This window comes from Mus caroli, chromosome 9 (genome assembly GCF_900094665.2).
Source record: "Mus caroli chromosome 9, CAROLI_EIJ_v1.1, whole genome shotgun sequence".
Classification (NCBI taxonomy): domain Eukaryota; kingdom Metazoa; phylum Chordata; class Mammalia; order Rodentia; family Muridae; genus Mus; species Mus caroli.
This window is the reverse complement of record NC_034578.1, coordinates 52,785,003-52,800,909: the sequence shown is the minus strand read 5'-3', so window position 1 is coordinate 52,800,909 and position 15,907 is coordinate 52,785,003. Positions and strand designations below refer to the sequence as shown.

Here is a 15,907-nt window from a genome sequence, read left to right as displayed (position 1 = left end):
GAGGAGGAGGAGAAAGAGGATGAGAAGGAGGATGAGAAGGGGAGGAAGAGGAGGAGGAGGAGGAGGGGGGGAGGGGAGAGGAGAAAGAGGATGAGAAGGAGGAGGGGGAGGAGGAGAAAGAGGAGGAGGAGGGGGAGGAAGAGGAGGAGGATGAGAAGGAGGAGGAGAAAGAGGATGAGAAGGAGGAGGAGGAGGGGGAGGGGTAGGAGGAAGTGGAGAAGAAGGAAGGAGGGCAGGGACAGACAGAGGTAACAGAGAGTCTAAAGAAGTAGTTCACAGCTGGTCAGAGCAGAATCACATCAGGCAAACTGAAGGATCAAATCATTCCAGGGAACACAAAAGAAATTGGCAAATTCTAAATTTGGAAGGAAGCCAGTGTGGGGTGTGTGTGTGTGTGTGTGTGTGTGTGTGTGTACAGACCAGCATGAGTCAGGTGCTCTAGCCACAGGATCCCTCCTAGTCTTCATAGAGCTTGCAACGTTAGTTTGTAACTACCTCTATCACTGTGTGGTGGCGCTGAGGGTCATCAAGGCTAATGATCTGTGGGGAGCTTGCCCTGCCATGATTGGTGGTCATTCCAGAGCTCACCAGGGTCTGGCAGAGGGAGGGCAGTGTAGGAGGCAGATGCCTTGGGTGGGGGTGAGTCAATCAAGAAGTGGTGGGGGCTTCGGAGAAGCAGGAATGATGCCTCCCCTGATGGCCCTGAGACTAGGAATGGACACAGACCCTACAGCAAACCTGAAGGGTCCAGGCTGTCTCCAAAGGAAGGATAGATGCTGCTTGTGGCATGCATGCTCTTAACTGGTCCACACTGGGCCCCTTTCTATAGCCTATGAGGGACTTCTCCACCTAGAACCAGGCACCAAAGGCTCAGACATTGTCTCTGGAGATGCCATCCCCAGCCCCTTCCCTTTCCTACCAGAGGCTGTCTCAGAAGAGCACTGGCCTGAGAGGGAGGTCCTGCAATGGACACAGAAGTGCTGAACACTGGGTTCTGAGTCTGCTAAGTCCCACTAACACCTACGTGACCTTGGGCTTGTCACTTAACCCCTGGAGCTGAGACCACTGCCTGTGTAAAGTAGGGTAAACATCCCTGCCAGGGATTCAGAGAACCCAGTGAAATGACTCATAAAGGAGGCTATACACTCAGCAGGCTGCTTCTCGAAAATGGTGCCTATTGTGGTTAGCACATATTGACTAAAGGACAAACAGAAAGGAAATTGAAAAGGAGAACTGGGGTTGGAGCCTCACTGTGACACTTCTCTGCATCTCAGTGTTTCCATTTGGAAACTGGGGTGAATACATATACCTTGTGCTCTGCAGGGCTGATGTGGGATAGCCTGCTCTGTGGCTGCGAATTGCGGTGGGGGTTGGATTTTCTCAAAAGACAGAAATGAGCCACTGGCCTTGTAGAGGAGTCCATTCCTGTCCCACGCCCTCTGGAGAAGGGTTCTTCTGCAGCCTCAGTAGGGTCTGGACTCAAGAGTGGCCCCCTGTTCTGGCTGAGCTGTTTCCAGGGCTCAGTGTTAGCCAGGCTTTGTACTTCAGTGTGTGTGCGTGAGATTCCTTGTCCTTGAGGTTTACGAGTCTGTCAGTCTCAAGCTTCTATCCATAGCAGTTAATATATACCATATCTTTTCTAGACAAGGACTCACAGGACCACTCATGAACATAGTAGATTCTTGGGTTCTAAGGTAAGAGTAAGAGAAAAAAGATAGCACCCACTAAGAAAAGGACCCATGCCAGAGTAGGGCATTCTTTAGCCCTGCCAAACACAGCCACTAACCGAGCATTTGCATAGAGCCACACCCTGGGAAAATTTGGCTCTAAGCAGCAAGAGCTTTCTTCCCCTGGATCCCAGGAAGCTGGGCAGGCTGAGAGTGCCTGTGCATTTACTATCTGACAGATCCATTGGTAAAGCGCACTTATAATCCAAGCACTGGAGAACTGGAGACTGGTGAATCCCAGTAGCTGGCTAACTAGCCAGCTTAGTCTAATCAGCAAGCTGTAACACGCACGCGCACACACGCGCGCGCGCGCGCGCACATACACATGCACAAGTTTCACCTCAGTCTGTGTATATACATTCTTTCCTCTAGAGCACTGGCTGTTCTTCTAGAAGACGGCTCGATGCCCAGCCTGGTAGCTCACAACCATTTCCTAACTCCAGTTCTAGGGGATCCAATGGCTTCCTTTGGCCTCTGCTGGAAATAGGCACACAAGTGATACTCAGACATACATGTAGGAAGGGCACTCCATACACATTAAAAAGAGTCCAGGAATAAATTTTCGTGTGTGTGTGTGTGTGTGTGTGTCACATGCGTGCAGGTCCCCTCAGAAGACAGCAGGGGACGTGAGGTTCCTTGAAGCTGGAGTTAAGGGTGGTTATAAGATGCCTGTCATGGATGCAGGTCCTCTTGGGGAGCAGAAAGTACCCTTAACCATGGAACATGTCTCCAGACCCTGGTTGACTGATTTTTGCATGGGTGCCAAGAACATTCAGTTGGGAAATGACAGTCTTTTTCACAAATACTGCTGGGAAAGCTAGATATACACATGTAAAGGAAATGAAAACAGACCCTTACCTTATACCATGTGAAAAAGATCAATGCAAAATCTGTCACAGCACAAATGTAAGATCTAAAGCTATAAAGATCCAAAAAGAAAACAGAAGAGGAAAGCAGCCTGACACAGAATTTGCCAGTGTCATCTTGAATGTGACATGACAACACAAACTAACTAACTGACAAACAAAAAACCGGGTAGGGTGGGCTTGAATAAAATGGGTAAAATGTGCTTGTGCATCAAAGGACAACATCGAGGGAGTAAAAAGACAACTTACGAAACAGAATGCACGATTTGAAAAATCACATACCTGTTAAAGAGTGAGCATCTAGACTACAGAGAGAATTCACCCAGAAGACAATGACATGGTTCAAAGACGGGCAAAGGGATTGAATGGACATGTCTCTGAAGAAGATAGCCCAGTGGCCAGCAAGCACAGGAGGAGCTCCACACCATTAGTCGTCAGGGAAATGCAAATCAAACCACAGTGCAATACTGCTTATGCCAACTAGGATTGCCATGACTCAAGGAGGGGGAGGGGGGAGGGGGAGGAGGAGGGGGAAGGGGAGAAGGAGGAGGAGTTGTTGTTAACAATCCTAAGCAAAAAGGTAGAAAATTCATATCCCTTCCCTGTTGCTGAGGGAATATAAAATGGGTCAGTCAGTATGAAAACCAGTTTGTCATAATGGAGCTGATAGTGTTCAGGGTAGAACACTTGACTAACATGTGTGAAGCCCCGAGTTTGACCCCAACACTGCGATGGAAAAGTTAAACGTGGCATTACCATGTGATCCAGAAACCACACTTCTTAGATCCTCCCTGAATGAAAAGCAGCATTAATCATGACAACCGAAAGGAAGACAGCCAAGTGTCCGCTGATGGATGACTGCACAGTCTGGGCATATGCTCGCTCACTCTCTGCCTCAATTATAAAGAAATGTTGCTGTCTTTTCTGTAAAGTGGTCAAATAAAACAAAATTCCATGAAAAAAAATTTTTTTTAAAAAGAAGCCACTTGGCATCCTTTCAAATTTCTCCAGGCCAGCACTTCCTGAAATCAAAATAAGCGATCAAAGTTGCATTTTCTGCTTAAAAAAAAAAGTATTTTGCTTATAGCTGCATTGTTCTATATCAGTAAGTCCTATGAGAGTGTGAGCCCGAGCTCAGACCACTCAGAGCGAGGCACAGGACCCCTTTGCTTTAGGAATGAAAACCCTGCAGGATACACTGTGGGTGAGCTTGCCTGCTCAACGCCTGCAGAACTAAAACTCTCCCGCTTTACCAAGATGCGGTCATTTTCTGAAACCCCAGACCAATGAGTTGATGGAACGCGCACACACAAAGAGAAAATTCTTGACAGATACTACAGTGCGAGGCTCTACTGTGGGTACCTGGACTGGTCAAATTTATAGAGGCAGACAGTAGAGCTGAATGTCACACACACAGCTACAACTGCGTCACTCTAAAAGCGTACAGCCGCGTACGAGGGCAGCCTGGGCTATATAGACACCTGTCAACCGACAAACCAATGAATGCAATTGTAACCAACAAATGGACAGAGTCAGAGGTATTAATTGGGGCCAGGTGAGAGTCCCTGCTTTGTATATGCATAGCCTTAGGTTCAATACCCAGACCGCTTCCCCACCCTCACCCCAATGCTTACACAAGCAGAACGCGGTGAGGAGAGAGTGTCCTCCAAAGTCCTACAAGTCAAGGCTTGGCTGCCTGCCTGTAGCTCTAGGCAGAGAAGCAGAGCCTTTATAAGTGTAAAGAAAGGAAGTTACATCATTAGGGACCTGCTTTTGAGGAAAGTACTGGGGCCCAGGTTTCCTCCCCAACCTCATCTCTTGCTATCTCTCCTTCTTTTCCACTTCCTTCTTCCCTCCTGTCTTCCTCTTTCCCTACACCCCTCTCCCACAACCATCCCTGCCTTCCTTCCTGTTGCCATGAGGCGAGCAGCTTGGCTCCAATGATGCCCTGCTTCACTACCAGCTAATGCAGTGGGACCAAGTAACCGTTTGAAACTATGAAACCTTCTCTCTTCATAAGCTGGTTCCTCAGGTATTATGTCACAGCCCTGGAAGGCAAACCTTGAGCAGGAAGGGAAGGAATTCTATCATTCAAGGGGAGTAGTTTCTGTTCAGACAATAAACAGTTCTAGAAACAGGGAGTGTGGTAAATACCACTGACTGACACGCTTAACACTGGTAAAATAGTAAATTTTATGCTACATATACTTACCACAAAAACCCAGCATACATACTCAAACCTTCAAACTCACCGGCTTCTCAGGCGAGCCAAGGAAGCCAAGCAAATGATAAAGGCTGAGTGAGCCCCATCAACACCAGGACGCATCACCAGAGCTATATTCTCCAGAGGCTTAAGGCCAACTCCTCCCCCAGAAAATTTGACTTAATTGGTCTGCAGCCAGACACTGGGGGTTCTGAGAGCTCTGGTCCTGCTCCAGCTCTGACCTTATCTCCTCTGGTGCCTCAGTCTTTCCTTCTGGCCAAACAGGCCTCCTTGTGGTCCCTTTGAACACGGCAAGCCGATACCTGCCACAAACCATCACTTTCTTTCACTTTGGCGTGGTTCCATTTCTCATTCCCATTGCTACAGGAATGAGAAGCCCTGGGTCCCACCTGGGGCTCCATCCTCACACGGGGGCAGCTACTTGCTCTCACCTAATGGTGACTGGCCTGCCTATATGCTCCATTACCCATTGCCCAGCATGCAAGGCCTCAGCAAACATCATCCCAGAATCCCAAGGGCTTCTCTAACTCTAGAGGCAGACAAGCCCCACCTGGGTCCAAGTTCCTAAGGCCATTTTTCCTCCATCATCCCTGCTTCCTCTGTGTGAAGTTGAACTAGGAACACCAGACTCTTAACAATTTTGCACACTTGTTGCAAAAAGATGAAAATAACAATTTTGGAAGTCTTCACAATGAAGAAATGATAGAGTTTAAAGAAGTGGATACAACATGTTATCAAACCTTTTCAAGATAGTCCATTAACATGTGCAGTTCATGTGTGTGTGTGGTGTATGTACATTTGAGCACATTTTCCTGTATGTGGAAGTCAAAAGTCAGCTTTTAGGGGCCTCCCTCTGTTGTTCTTTACCTTACTGTTTTTACTAATTAACTAACTAACTAATTAATTAATTTTGAGACAGGTCTCTCACTGAACTTGGAGCTGAAACCAATTCACTCAGGCTGGCTGACCGATGAGCTTCAGGGATCCAGCTGTCTGCAGCTTCCCCATATGGTGGTTATGGATGCTGTCTGGCTTTCCCGTCGGTCCTGGGGATCCGAACTCAGGATCTCATGCGTGCACAGCAGGTGCCTTACCAATGGACCATTTCCCCAACTCGGTTCTTATGTATCAGCTAACACATTTTTTTTTTTTTAAAAGACAGAATCTTGCTCTATTGTCCAGGCTAGTCTTGAACTCATGATTCTCCTACCTTAGCTTCCTCACTGCTTGGATTATAGTGATGTGCCACACCCCCCTTCATTCCCTATCCCCCACTGTGCCTGACTGAAGATTAAAAGAAAAGAATAGCAATGTCATGGGACCATTAGTGTAATAGAGGGAGACGACATGGGTCATCTTGTGATTTAAAACCAAAGAGATAACTCTCTGGTGGTGGAATGTCATTTTGGACATAGTTAAAGAAATATTCTAGAAAGACTTATGTTCGAGAGACACATATTCAGTTATAAATCTTCCTTGAGACCCATGCTGGCCCAGCTCCTAGGATGAGCCAGCGATGGTCTGTGACCACTGCCTGGAGCCTCCCCTTCCTCCAAGCCAGTTTCTAGGTGATGGTGACTCATGCCTCTAAAATAGATAAGCAAAGTAGGGCCCAGACAGGGAAACTACTACCTCCACGCTCACCCAGAAAGTGAGGGTGAAACCGGGCAAGCCAGCAAGAAAGCCTGTTCCCTTGGTAAACAACAAGGCCCGTGAGGGAGTGGCCTTCACAGCCATTACTCAGGGTAGCCCTAGTATAGGTGCTCCGTCAAGGCATTTCTAGCTTTCCGGCTTCCCCACTTCACCATTTTCAGCAAGTTCCTTCCCTCAAATGCTTTGTGATGTCAGGCAGCTTGTGTGAGGTGGAGGGTAGTCCAGCTGTAGCCTGCAGCCACCACAGGAAAGGGTCAGAAAAGGGAGAAGGAAGTGTATATGCCACCCATAGGGATAGAAGCCTTTCACAATCCAGTCCGGGCTTCCCTTCCTACAGGGCTTTGCACAACATCAGCTGTGCTGGGTCCCCTTTCCACACCTCTGCTCTGCCCTCCTAGCTCCCAGATTCACCCCACCCCACCCCACCCCACCCCACCCCACCCCAGGGGCTCTAGCTTTATGCAGAGGCCAGAAGAACCTGAGAAATGTTTGAGTTTTTGGAGCCTAAAGTGCAAAGGGGGCCATGGAGAATCTCACACTTTCTACAGAGGGTGGATCCTGCAGCCAGTATATCCTTGAGTGACAATAGACTGACATCACAGCTACTTGGTGGTGAAGATGAGGCAGGTGGACCTCTGTAAATTAAAAAGGAAAGGAAAGGAAAGGAAAGGAAAGGAAAGGAAAGGAAAGGAAAGGAAAGGAAAGGAAAGGAAAGGAAGGACAGAGCAGCACAGTCACAGCCACAAATCTCTGCAATCTCCTATCACACCATGACAGTAGAATGGACATAGTGGTGCCAAGATTTTGGTCTCTGGCCACTTTCGTGCACAGCCTGTGGAAGGGGTAGTGCTATCAGACCACAAACTTGACCTAAAAATACCTTCTGACCTTGAAAGCAGACTTACTTGGTTTTGTTTAAAAGCGGTCTCCTTTTTTTTTTTTTTAGATGACATATGTGATCTATATTTAATTGCAAAGATTAAATACACCCCTTACTCCATTGGAATAAGAAAAAGCAGGGAAAGTCCATCTCTCCCGAACCCGCAGAAACCAGTGCCAACCCAGTCGGGGACTGGGCAGACCACCCCACGAAGATTATAATCCAACCAAGCTGTTCTTGGATGTGCCTTGAGCTGCTTGTGCCTCGGAGCTACCTGAAGCCAGGACACTACTGGCTAGCTCCTTGCCTGCTATAATTGGGCCATGAAGATGCTAGCACAAAGAAGTGCTGCTATGTTCTTCTGGGGGTGTCTTAAGGAGCCGAGACTAAGAAAAATCTTCATGGATCTTGAAGCAAATGTTCTCTTTTTTATTTTGATTTGTTTAACTCGTCGACTGTTAGGCTGACATGGTTCAGAACTCAATGACAGTCGTGTTTATATGATGAAATGCTCAAGGCCACCTGGCCCTATCCCTCACTAGTTTCTTTCCTCTTACCCTGCCAACAGCCTACCTCTTTCATTCACCTTGTGTAGCTTTCCAGAGACTTTTGTTGGGAAAAGGAGCTGATGCTGGTATCTGCAGATCCCCAACTTGCCACACATCGTACAAACCTGTTCAGAGGATCCATCCCCATCCCTCTCACATCTCAGGGAGGAAGATCTGGAAGGTGGCTGGGAGCAGCCAAGGCTAAGACACCCAGAGCCTCCGGGTTCATCTCTTTTTTTTTTTTTTTAGGTATTTTCCTCATTTACATTTCTAGTGCTATCCCAAAAGTCCCCCATACCCTCCCCCCCCCCCCCCCCACCCACCCACCCACTCCCACTTTTTGGCCCTGGCGTTCCCCTGTACTGGGGCATATAAAGTTTGCAAGTCCAATGGGCCTCTCTTTCCAGTGATGGCCGACTAGGCCATCTTTNGATACATATGCAGCTAGAGTCAAGAGCTCCGGGGTACTGGTTAGTTCATAATGTTGTCTCACCTATAGGGTTGCAGATCCCTTTAGCTCCTTGGGTATTTTCTCTAGCTCCTCCATTGGGGGCCCTGTGATCCATCCAATAGCTGACTGTGTGCATCCACTTATGTGTTTGCTAGGCTCTTGCCCTCTCGACAAGCCCCTGTTGCTTCCTAGTCACCGGCCCACGTGGAGCCCCTGGCCCCTTGAGTCTAAGTAATGAAGTCCCACATTGCTCCAAGTCCTTCCTCAAAGCTAGATGGCTCTGTTTCATTGCCCACAGACTCAGGCCCTCCCAAGCCACTTGGATCATTCCTGCAGCAGTAAAAAGATCCCTACTCTAGCCAGAGGACCTTTCGAGGTCTTAAAGTTGTTGTTCATACCAACACCAGGGAACCAACCAGATCCACTTAAACCTTAAAGCAGAGGTTTCTTTCAGACACAACTGAACTGTACAACTTAAAAATGGTTAAGATGGGGAAAAGGAGAGTTAAGATGATAAATATATGGGGTCAGTTGAAGAATTTATCCCTGCCCTGTCTGTTGGTCCAGTCCCTAGAGAGAAATGCAGCCTTTTGGTGCCATGGCTACCACCCACCAGCCAGCTAGTAGTAGTTTGTTGACAATCAGTAGGCCCAGGTTTCACTGTCAGCCTTACCATGTATAGTTCAGCCTGGCTCCACCAGTCCCTGTAGTCCCTGGGCTGTGTGTGACAGCCTGCCATTGGCTCCTGCATGCTCAGACTAGCTGCAATGATCGAAACTTTTGCTTCATGTCCTCTCAGTTTTATCGTTTTGAGACAGGACTCACTGTGCAGTCCAAACTGGACTCAGGCTCCTTATGTAGTCCATACAAGTCAAACTCACAATCCTCCTGCCTCAGCCTCCCAAGTACATCATCATGAAGAAAATTTCAGACTCTGAAATGAGTAGATTGTGCTATCCTTGATTCATATTTGGCCAACTGCATGGCACAGTAGATTTGGAAATAGTGCTTTGCAGTCCCCTTTGCTATGATATTAGAACAACTTCCTGTTACATAATGCAACGTCTTGAGTTTTTGTCTCAGTGGTTTTATACAAATATCCAAGAACAAATTCAACTGAATGTATCCAAGAGGCAAGTATCCAAATGATGTATTTTATGATATGTGTATTTTGCCACAACTTAAAATAGAAGTTTAAGTAGTAGAAACATAAAAAGAGAGAATATAAAATTTGCATATAGTATGCATGTGCCTATGTAAACTAATCATATATGGCAAGATATTATTATTTATGTTGTGCAATATAAGGAAACTCTTCCCTAACTTTTTTTTCTCCATTTTCCCACTTTCCTCTTTGGGTTTTATATTAATATATTTTTTTCTTATAGAAGACATATTTGTGGCTTTGACAGCCCAAGGAAGACTTTCAACAGCGTGGCAAGTGGCAAACTCTCTTGGCACTACAGTAGACAGGTTCTACAAGAGAGGGCAAGTGGCTTTAGGACATGCTGGTGCAAGGCCCCCTCAGGTTTCTTCTCTCAGCCTAAATGGGGAAACTCAGAGTCTCGGGACTGGGAAGGGGAAGAGGCACCAGCAGCTAAGGGGACACACAGGGAAGGGGCAGGCCCAGCCTTAAAGGATGAGATCTGACCGTGTACTAGAGGGAGACGCTCAGTCATATCCCTTAACTCCCAAACAAGAGGTGAAGGCCATGCCAGCACATGGGCCACAACCTCTTCCAACATCTATTTTTTTCTTCCAACTATCCCCAAAGAGATCTGACAGATCTCATGAAAGTCTAACCCAGAAATGATTTTCCCTCTTAAAACAATACTCTGAAATTCCTCTGCAAAGGCCATTGGCTGTACAAGTCCCAGCCAGCAGAGACCAGGGTGGGACGGTAGTACTTGACCACAGCTCTTCAAGAGCATACTTTGCCTAGCCCAGTCATTTGGGAGTCCCTTGAGCGCTCCTACTGAACTATCATTGAAGGCAGGATAGTCTTATTAGGTAGGTCTGAGAATAAAATTCAAGGGTCCATTTTAGAGCTTCTAGCACAGAACGCCACTAGAAAGCCCGGTAGGGGCTGGTAAGATGGGTCAATGGGTAAGGGTGCCTGCTGCCAAGCCTGGTGACCTGAGTTCAATCCCCAGGATCCCCATGGTAGAAGGAAGAGAAATGATTTCTGAAAGATGTTCTTTGAGCTACATTGGCATGCAGTGGGGGAATGTGCCCTCCTACAAATTAAAATGTTATTTTCACACAGACACATGCACAGAGAGAGAGAGAGAGAGAAGAAAATGAAACCAAGGGAAAATGAGGTCAGGAAGACAAATGGACCATGGGCCATTCGAGGCCACTGGCATCTGGGGCTGTGGTGGCCTGGGCTTTCTTATAACTTGTGACCCAGTGCTAAGCAGGCTCTCGGTGGGGGAAGCCGGCTATTCTCAGCCTCAGACTGGTCTCACCTGACAGGCCCTGCTCTTCGGCCTAGCCACAAATTACCAGCAAATCTACAATGCTCCTTGTCAATGTCTGCGTCACAGAAACAAACTCTTCCTTTCTATCCACTGTGGCCAGCCACCCAAACTCACTCTCATGGCAGCCAGCCTTGGAAATGCTCTGCACAGCCAGAATCAGGCCATCCACACTGTGTAGCTGTATGGACAGACTTTAATACAAGGCTAACAAGGGACAGGACTACAGGTAGTCCTGTGCTCAATGTCCTACTACTTCTAAGTCATCTCATCTGCTTTTGCTGGGAGAGAGGACTCGAGACAGGGCCTTGCTATATATCTCTGGCTAGTCTATAGCTTCCTTTGTAGCCCAGGCTGTCCTAAACTTACTATTCTCCTGCCTCCACCTTTCAAATTCTGGATTAAAGGTGGGTACCATCATGTCCAGCCTATCATATCTGTTTTCTATAACTTCTTTGTCTCCTTTGCTACCCGGGGAGAATGCCTCTATTAGGTCCGGTTCATCAACATTTATATCTATAGCCCCAGACAGGCCCCTACGAATGGCTGTATCTACAGGACCCCGTGGACACACTTGTTGCTAAAACTCCTTCCCTAGATGGAGGCATAAAGATCTACCCTCTCCTCCCATGGTCCCAATGATAAACTGATGTACGACTCCACTGAAGACCATGGTGGGGAACCATTGAGTTTACTTACTGAGCAATGAGTGAGGGGCTAATGGGAAGGAGCACAGATGACCTTAAAGCAGCCCATAGGAGGTCTGTACTCACTCAGCAGGATGCTAATCTCCCCCAGAGCTTCACAGGAGGAACCTCTCACCTAGTCCTTCCCTGAGAATATGCTGTAGCCCTTCCCCTAGAACCTGAGGCAAGGCCACGTGTAATTAGGGCAAAATTGCAGACAACTGGGAGGGAGGGCAGCTGGCTACTCAGGTGGGGCAAAGAGACAGCCAATAGCAGCAAGCCCAGCAGAGACGATCTCGGTGGCAAATGGCCCCTGCTGAACTCGTAGATGGTGGCATTTGGTCTGGGAGGATAGTCCTCTATGCTACTTGTTCAAATTGTGGGTCAATAAACTTTGCGCGGCCTGTTAAAATCTTGGGGTAGGGCTGGGGAGATAGGTAGCGGGTAAAGCACTTTGCATGTGAGTAGAAAGACTCAACTCTGAATCCAAGAACCCACATAAAATCAGGTGCAGCTCATGTCTATAATCTCAGAGTGCCTGAAACAACACTGGAGTGAGAGACAGGAGGATTCCTGGAAACTCAAGCGCCGATAGATAGCCAAGTGCACACAGCAGCAAACAGGAGACCCTGTCTCAAAACAGGCAAAAGAGAGCCTAACCCAGGAGCTACCCTCTGATCTACATACACCATGGCACACATGCCATGTCCATACTTAAACAAATCCTTACACACACACATGGTCACACACAAGGCTCTCGGGTATCTCCTATAAGCATATGAATGAGCTCCCACGTCTTTAGTTCCAGGACACCTTTGTTTCCCTCCTGCTTATGAACTGATGTTAGAAATCCGGCTGGTTCCCACCTGTGTTCAGGATAGACAAAGTTGTCAGATAAATAATCTGTTCCATCCAGTTCAGAGGTTTCCTTCTACTATTTAAACACTAGATGCTGGGGCTAGAGAGATGGCTTAACAGTTAAGAACATTAGCTGCTCTTCCAGAGGACCTGGGTTTAATTCCTCCGATAACGTGGTGGCTCACCACCATCTGTACCTACAGTTCTAGAGGATACGACGCCCTCTTCTGGCCTCCACAGGCATTGCATGCACACAGTGTACAGACACATGCAGGCAAAATACCCAAATACATAAAATAAAAATAAATAAAATTTCATTAAAAAAAAAAAAGACTGGATATCCTTTCCTTTTCTTTCTTTCTCCCTAACTACACCCACTGTCTCTCCCTGTCATTTGAGACAAGCTCTTACCATGCAGACAAGGCCTGCTTTATTTCAACTTACTTTGGCCCTCTTCTCTCTGCCTAAGCTGAGATTGCAGGCATTTGCCACCACTCTAGGCCTAAGACTATTTACTGCCAGGCTGCAGGATTCAAAGGCAGTGTGAATGGTTCCCACTGTCCACTTCCTCCTTGTCTCTGCTCTGCCTTCCCTGGGAAGCTTCTCCTAACCAAGGCCCAGGGCGCCACTATGAAGAGAAGCCCAGGATGCCAGCAGCAGTCCAGAGGTGTAGTCAGTACAGGGGAAGGCGAGACATTACCCAGGAAGCAGCCCCGGGGAAGCTGGGTCCTACTGCCGCCACCACGCCCTGATGTCTTATATGTCATCCTTTTGCCTGGCCCCTGACACTGGGCTGCTGCTTTTCTTGGCTTTGATCTGGGGAAGTTGAGGCCAGACATTTGGGATTGGGATAGAGACACTAGGGATAAAATGGACCAGGGTTTCTGGCCTTCCTGGGTTGCAGGGCTCTAAGTCAGAGCAGCTATTAGATTCTGGCTGTCACCTTGAGCAATGAGCACCCTGGTGAATGAGATGGCCAAAGCAGCTGCTTTCATCTGCAGCTCTGGACTGGTCCTACACTCTTCTCTGTAAAAGTAGGGAAACTGAGGCCCAGACAGGCACAAGGTGCCCTCTCCAGGCAAGACCCTCTGTCCTCTGTGAAGTCAGTTTCAAGGGAGGAAGGCCACTCATACTTTAGCATGGACCCCAAGCAAAGCTGGCCAGAGAGGAAGGAAGGGTGGCTTTCTAACCCTCATCTTCCTGGCTTTGACCTTAGGAGTGGGTCCTGGGTGAGTAAAAGGTCCTGAGAGTCACCTGTGGTGTTGCAGAATTATCCTCAGGAGAAAGACATCCCCAGCTTTAACCAAAAGGTCTCAGCCTTGTGTCTCCAAGGGACAGTCAGGGGTGGAGGAGTCTAGGGGAAGCTGAGGGAAAAGTGGAAAAACAGGATAGCTGGGCAAGTGCTGTGGCCTCTACTGCCCTCCTGGCTAGGTTTCCTCATCTCACCGGCAAAAAGATTTGTTTTACACCTGCCCTGAATTTGAAACAGCAAGCAGGAAGTTGCCTAGCCCAGCTGCCTTGTTCATGAACCTGAGGTATGCAGAGATCAAAGACTGGGTGAAAGAGAGTTTTAACTCTGGCAAGGATCACCATTTACTGCATTGGATCACCTTCAATTGCCAAATATCTGTACTTATCTCCATTATACAGATGTAGAAACTGAGGCCCAGAGAGAAACAGCAACCGACCCAGCCCTTACAAAGATGAGACCCGAACCAAATGAAAGTTGGTCTGGTGTCTGGGCTGCTGACTTCTCCCTATGTATCCTCCTCAGATCCTCCATTAGGCTGTCCTGGTGAGCTCTGCCACTGGGGCAGCATGTCCCTGAGGAGAATCAGCCTGAGGCCATCCCTCTGGCTGTGGGGGTGATGTCTGTGAGAGAAATTCATTATCTTAGCCAGGGCCCCTCTTTTGCCTTTCATGTCAGTAGAGACTGTGGCTCAGGCCACCTCCATGATAATTAAGACCAAAGCCAAGGAACAATTTTTATGGGAAAACTGTACCCCTTTGTCAGTCTCCAAGGTGATTCCTGCCTGGCTGGACCTGTTTAGCAAGCTCACCGCCCCCAGTCGATTCCACTCACCCAGAAGGCATCTCGGAACTGCAGCTGGGCCATCATCCTCCAGCGTCTGTTGTGTCAAATGCTAGCACTCCTGCTTCAAGCAGGGCTGAACATGGGCCAGGAGCCAGGAGCACGTCCCAGTCCCAGCGCTGCTAGCCCAGGCCCTCCCTCCCACTCCCAGCCGGCGCTGTCTGAAACGCTCAGAAGGCAGCCACAAGCCAGAGGCAACTGCGGGAGGAGGAAAAAGGCTCAACCTGTTTTGTTTGGGGCTAGAATCAGCAGCGAAATGAGGAAGGAGCCCTGCCCAGTGATGGAAGGGTGGGCCACGATTTCCAGCCTAGGCTCTCGCCAGCCCCACTGATGGAGGAGGACGCAGGCTGAGGCCCAGGGCAGGCAGCCCAGGTGGCAGGCAGAGGCTGGGAGAGAGGAAGGATGTGCACAGGCCAGGCAGGCAGGCAGGCAGCCTGAGGCCTGCACAGGAAGGTTTGTGCAACCTCCCCCAGGGCAGGCGCAGGGCTCTAACCCACAGGAAGTTGAGCTGCTGCGTTCCTCCTGCACAACCCCAGCCCCGCCTGCCACCTGCCACCCTGCTGCCTGCTCAAGTCCTGGCCCCGTTTAGCTTTAGAACTAACAAGTTAGGAATCTTGTGGCTGTTACTCTCGCTGGCCCCAAGAGGTTAGGTTCTTAGGGTCTCACCCGGGAAAAGGACGTCCACCAATTCATTCCAACTTTAGCAGTTCATGCCCTAGACTAGGTCCTACCCTCAAGTTGCTCACAGCATGGGGCAGACTCAACTGTGGTCCCGGTCCCGGGACTATGAGAGTGGAGAGTTGTTTTGAGAAGGTAACTAGCTAAGGGACCTCAGTGTGATGAGGCACGGGTCCCTTGACCCATTCCATCTTTAGTTCATAACTGTGATAGACAGAGGGAGACAGGAGTCTGGAGACTCAGGTTCAGCTTTTGTTTAGTTTAGACTCTGCCCTTCACTAGTGGAAGGACCTTGATTGACCTAACTCAGAGCCTCAGCCTCCCCATCTGTCACCTCCAGTCTCTGGGAAAGTGTTTCGTATCAAGAATGCTTCTGGAATTTCTCTTTGTAGGGTAACCAGGTCCTGGGGAACCCTTTCCAGACAGGGTTTGCCCACTCAGCAGAAGAGGCCTCTGGAGTCCTGAGCCCGGGGTGGGCTGGGGAAAAGAATGAGTCAGAGACTGTTCACAAATCACCACCCTTACCGAGGCTTACCTTAGGACCAACTGGGTTGATCAGACAGCTGAGCTCCCAAGTGTGGGTTACATGTGCCAGGGCTTAGAGAGAGGCACACCCAGACTTCCCTAAACAACCTCCAAGACGAAACACAGCAGGCCTGGTGCTGGAAGCCCTTCTCTCTAGAATCCTAGGGCTTGAGCTAATGAGCATCTTTTTTTTTAACACTGGTATTTTTTTTAATTGGGTATTTATTTCATTTAAATTTCCA

The 15,907-nt window shown here is 48.5% G+C and overlaps 1 protein-coding gene across 1 annotated transcript in view; it reads right to left on the bottom strand.

Annotated features, from left to right (window-relative positions):
- Window positions 1–14,919, bottom strand: part of Pstpip1 (proline-serine-threonine phosphatase interacting protein 1) — a 39,731-nt gene extending 24,812 nt beyond the window's left edge. Inside the window, exon 1 of the mRNA XM_021172642.1 lies at window positions 14,454–14,919. Coding sequence (XP_021028301.1) covers window positions 14,454–14,489 — 36 coding nt within the window. The 5' untranslated portion in view covers window positions 14,490–14,919. The remainder of the gene's footprint in view (window positions 1–14,453) is intronic.
- Window positions 14,920–15,907: the final 988 nt, after the last annotated feature.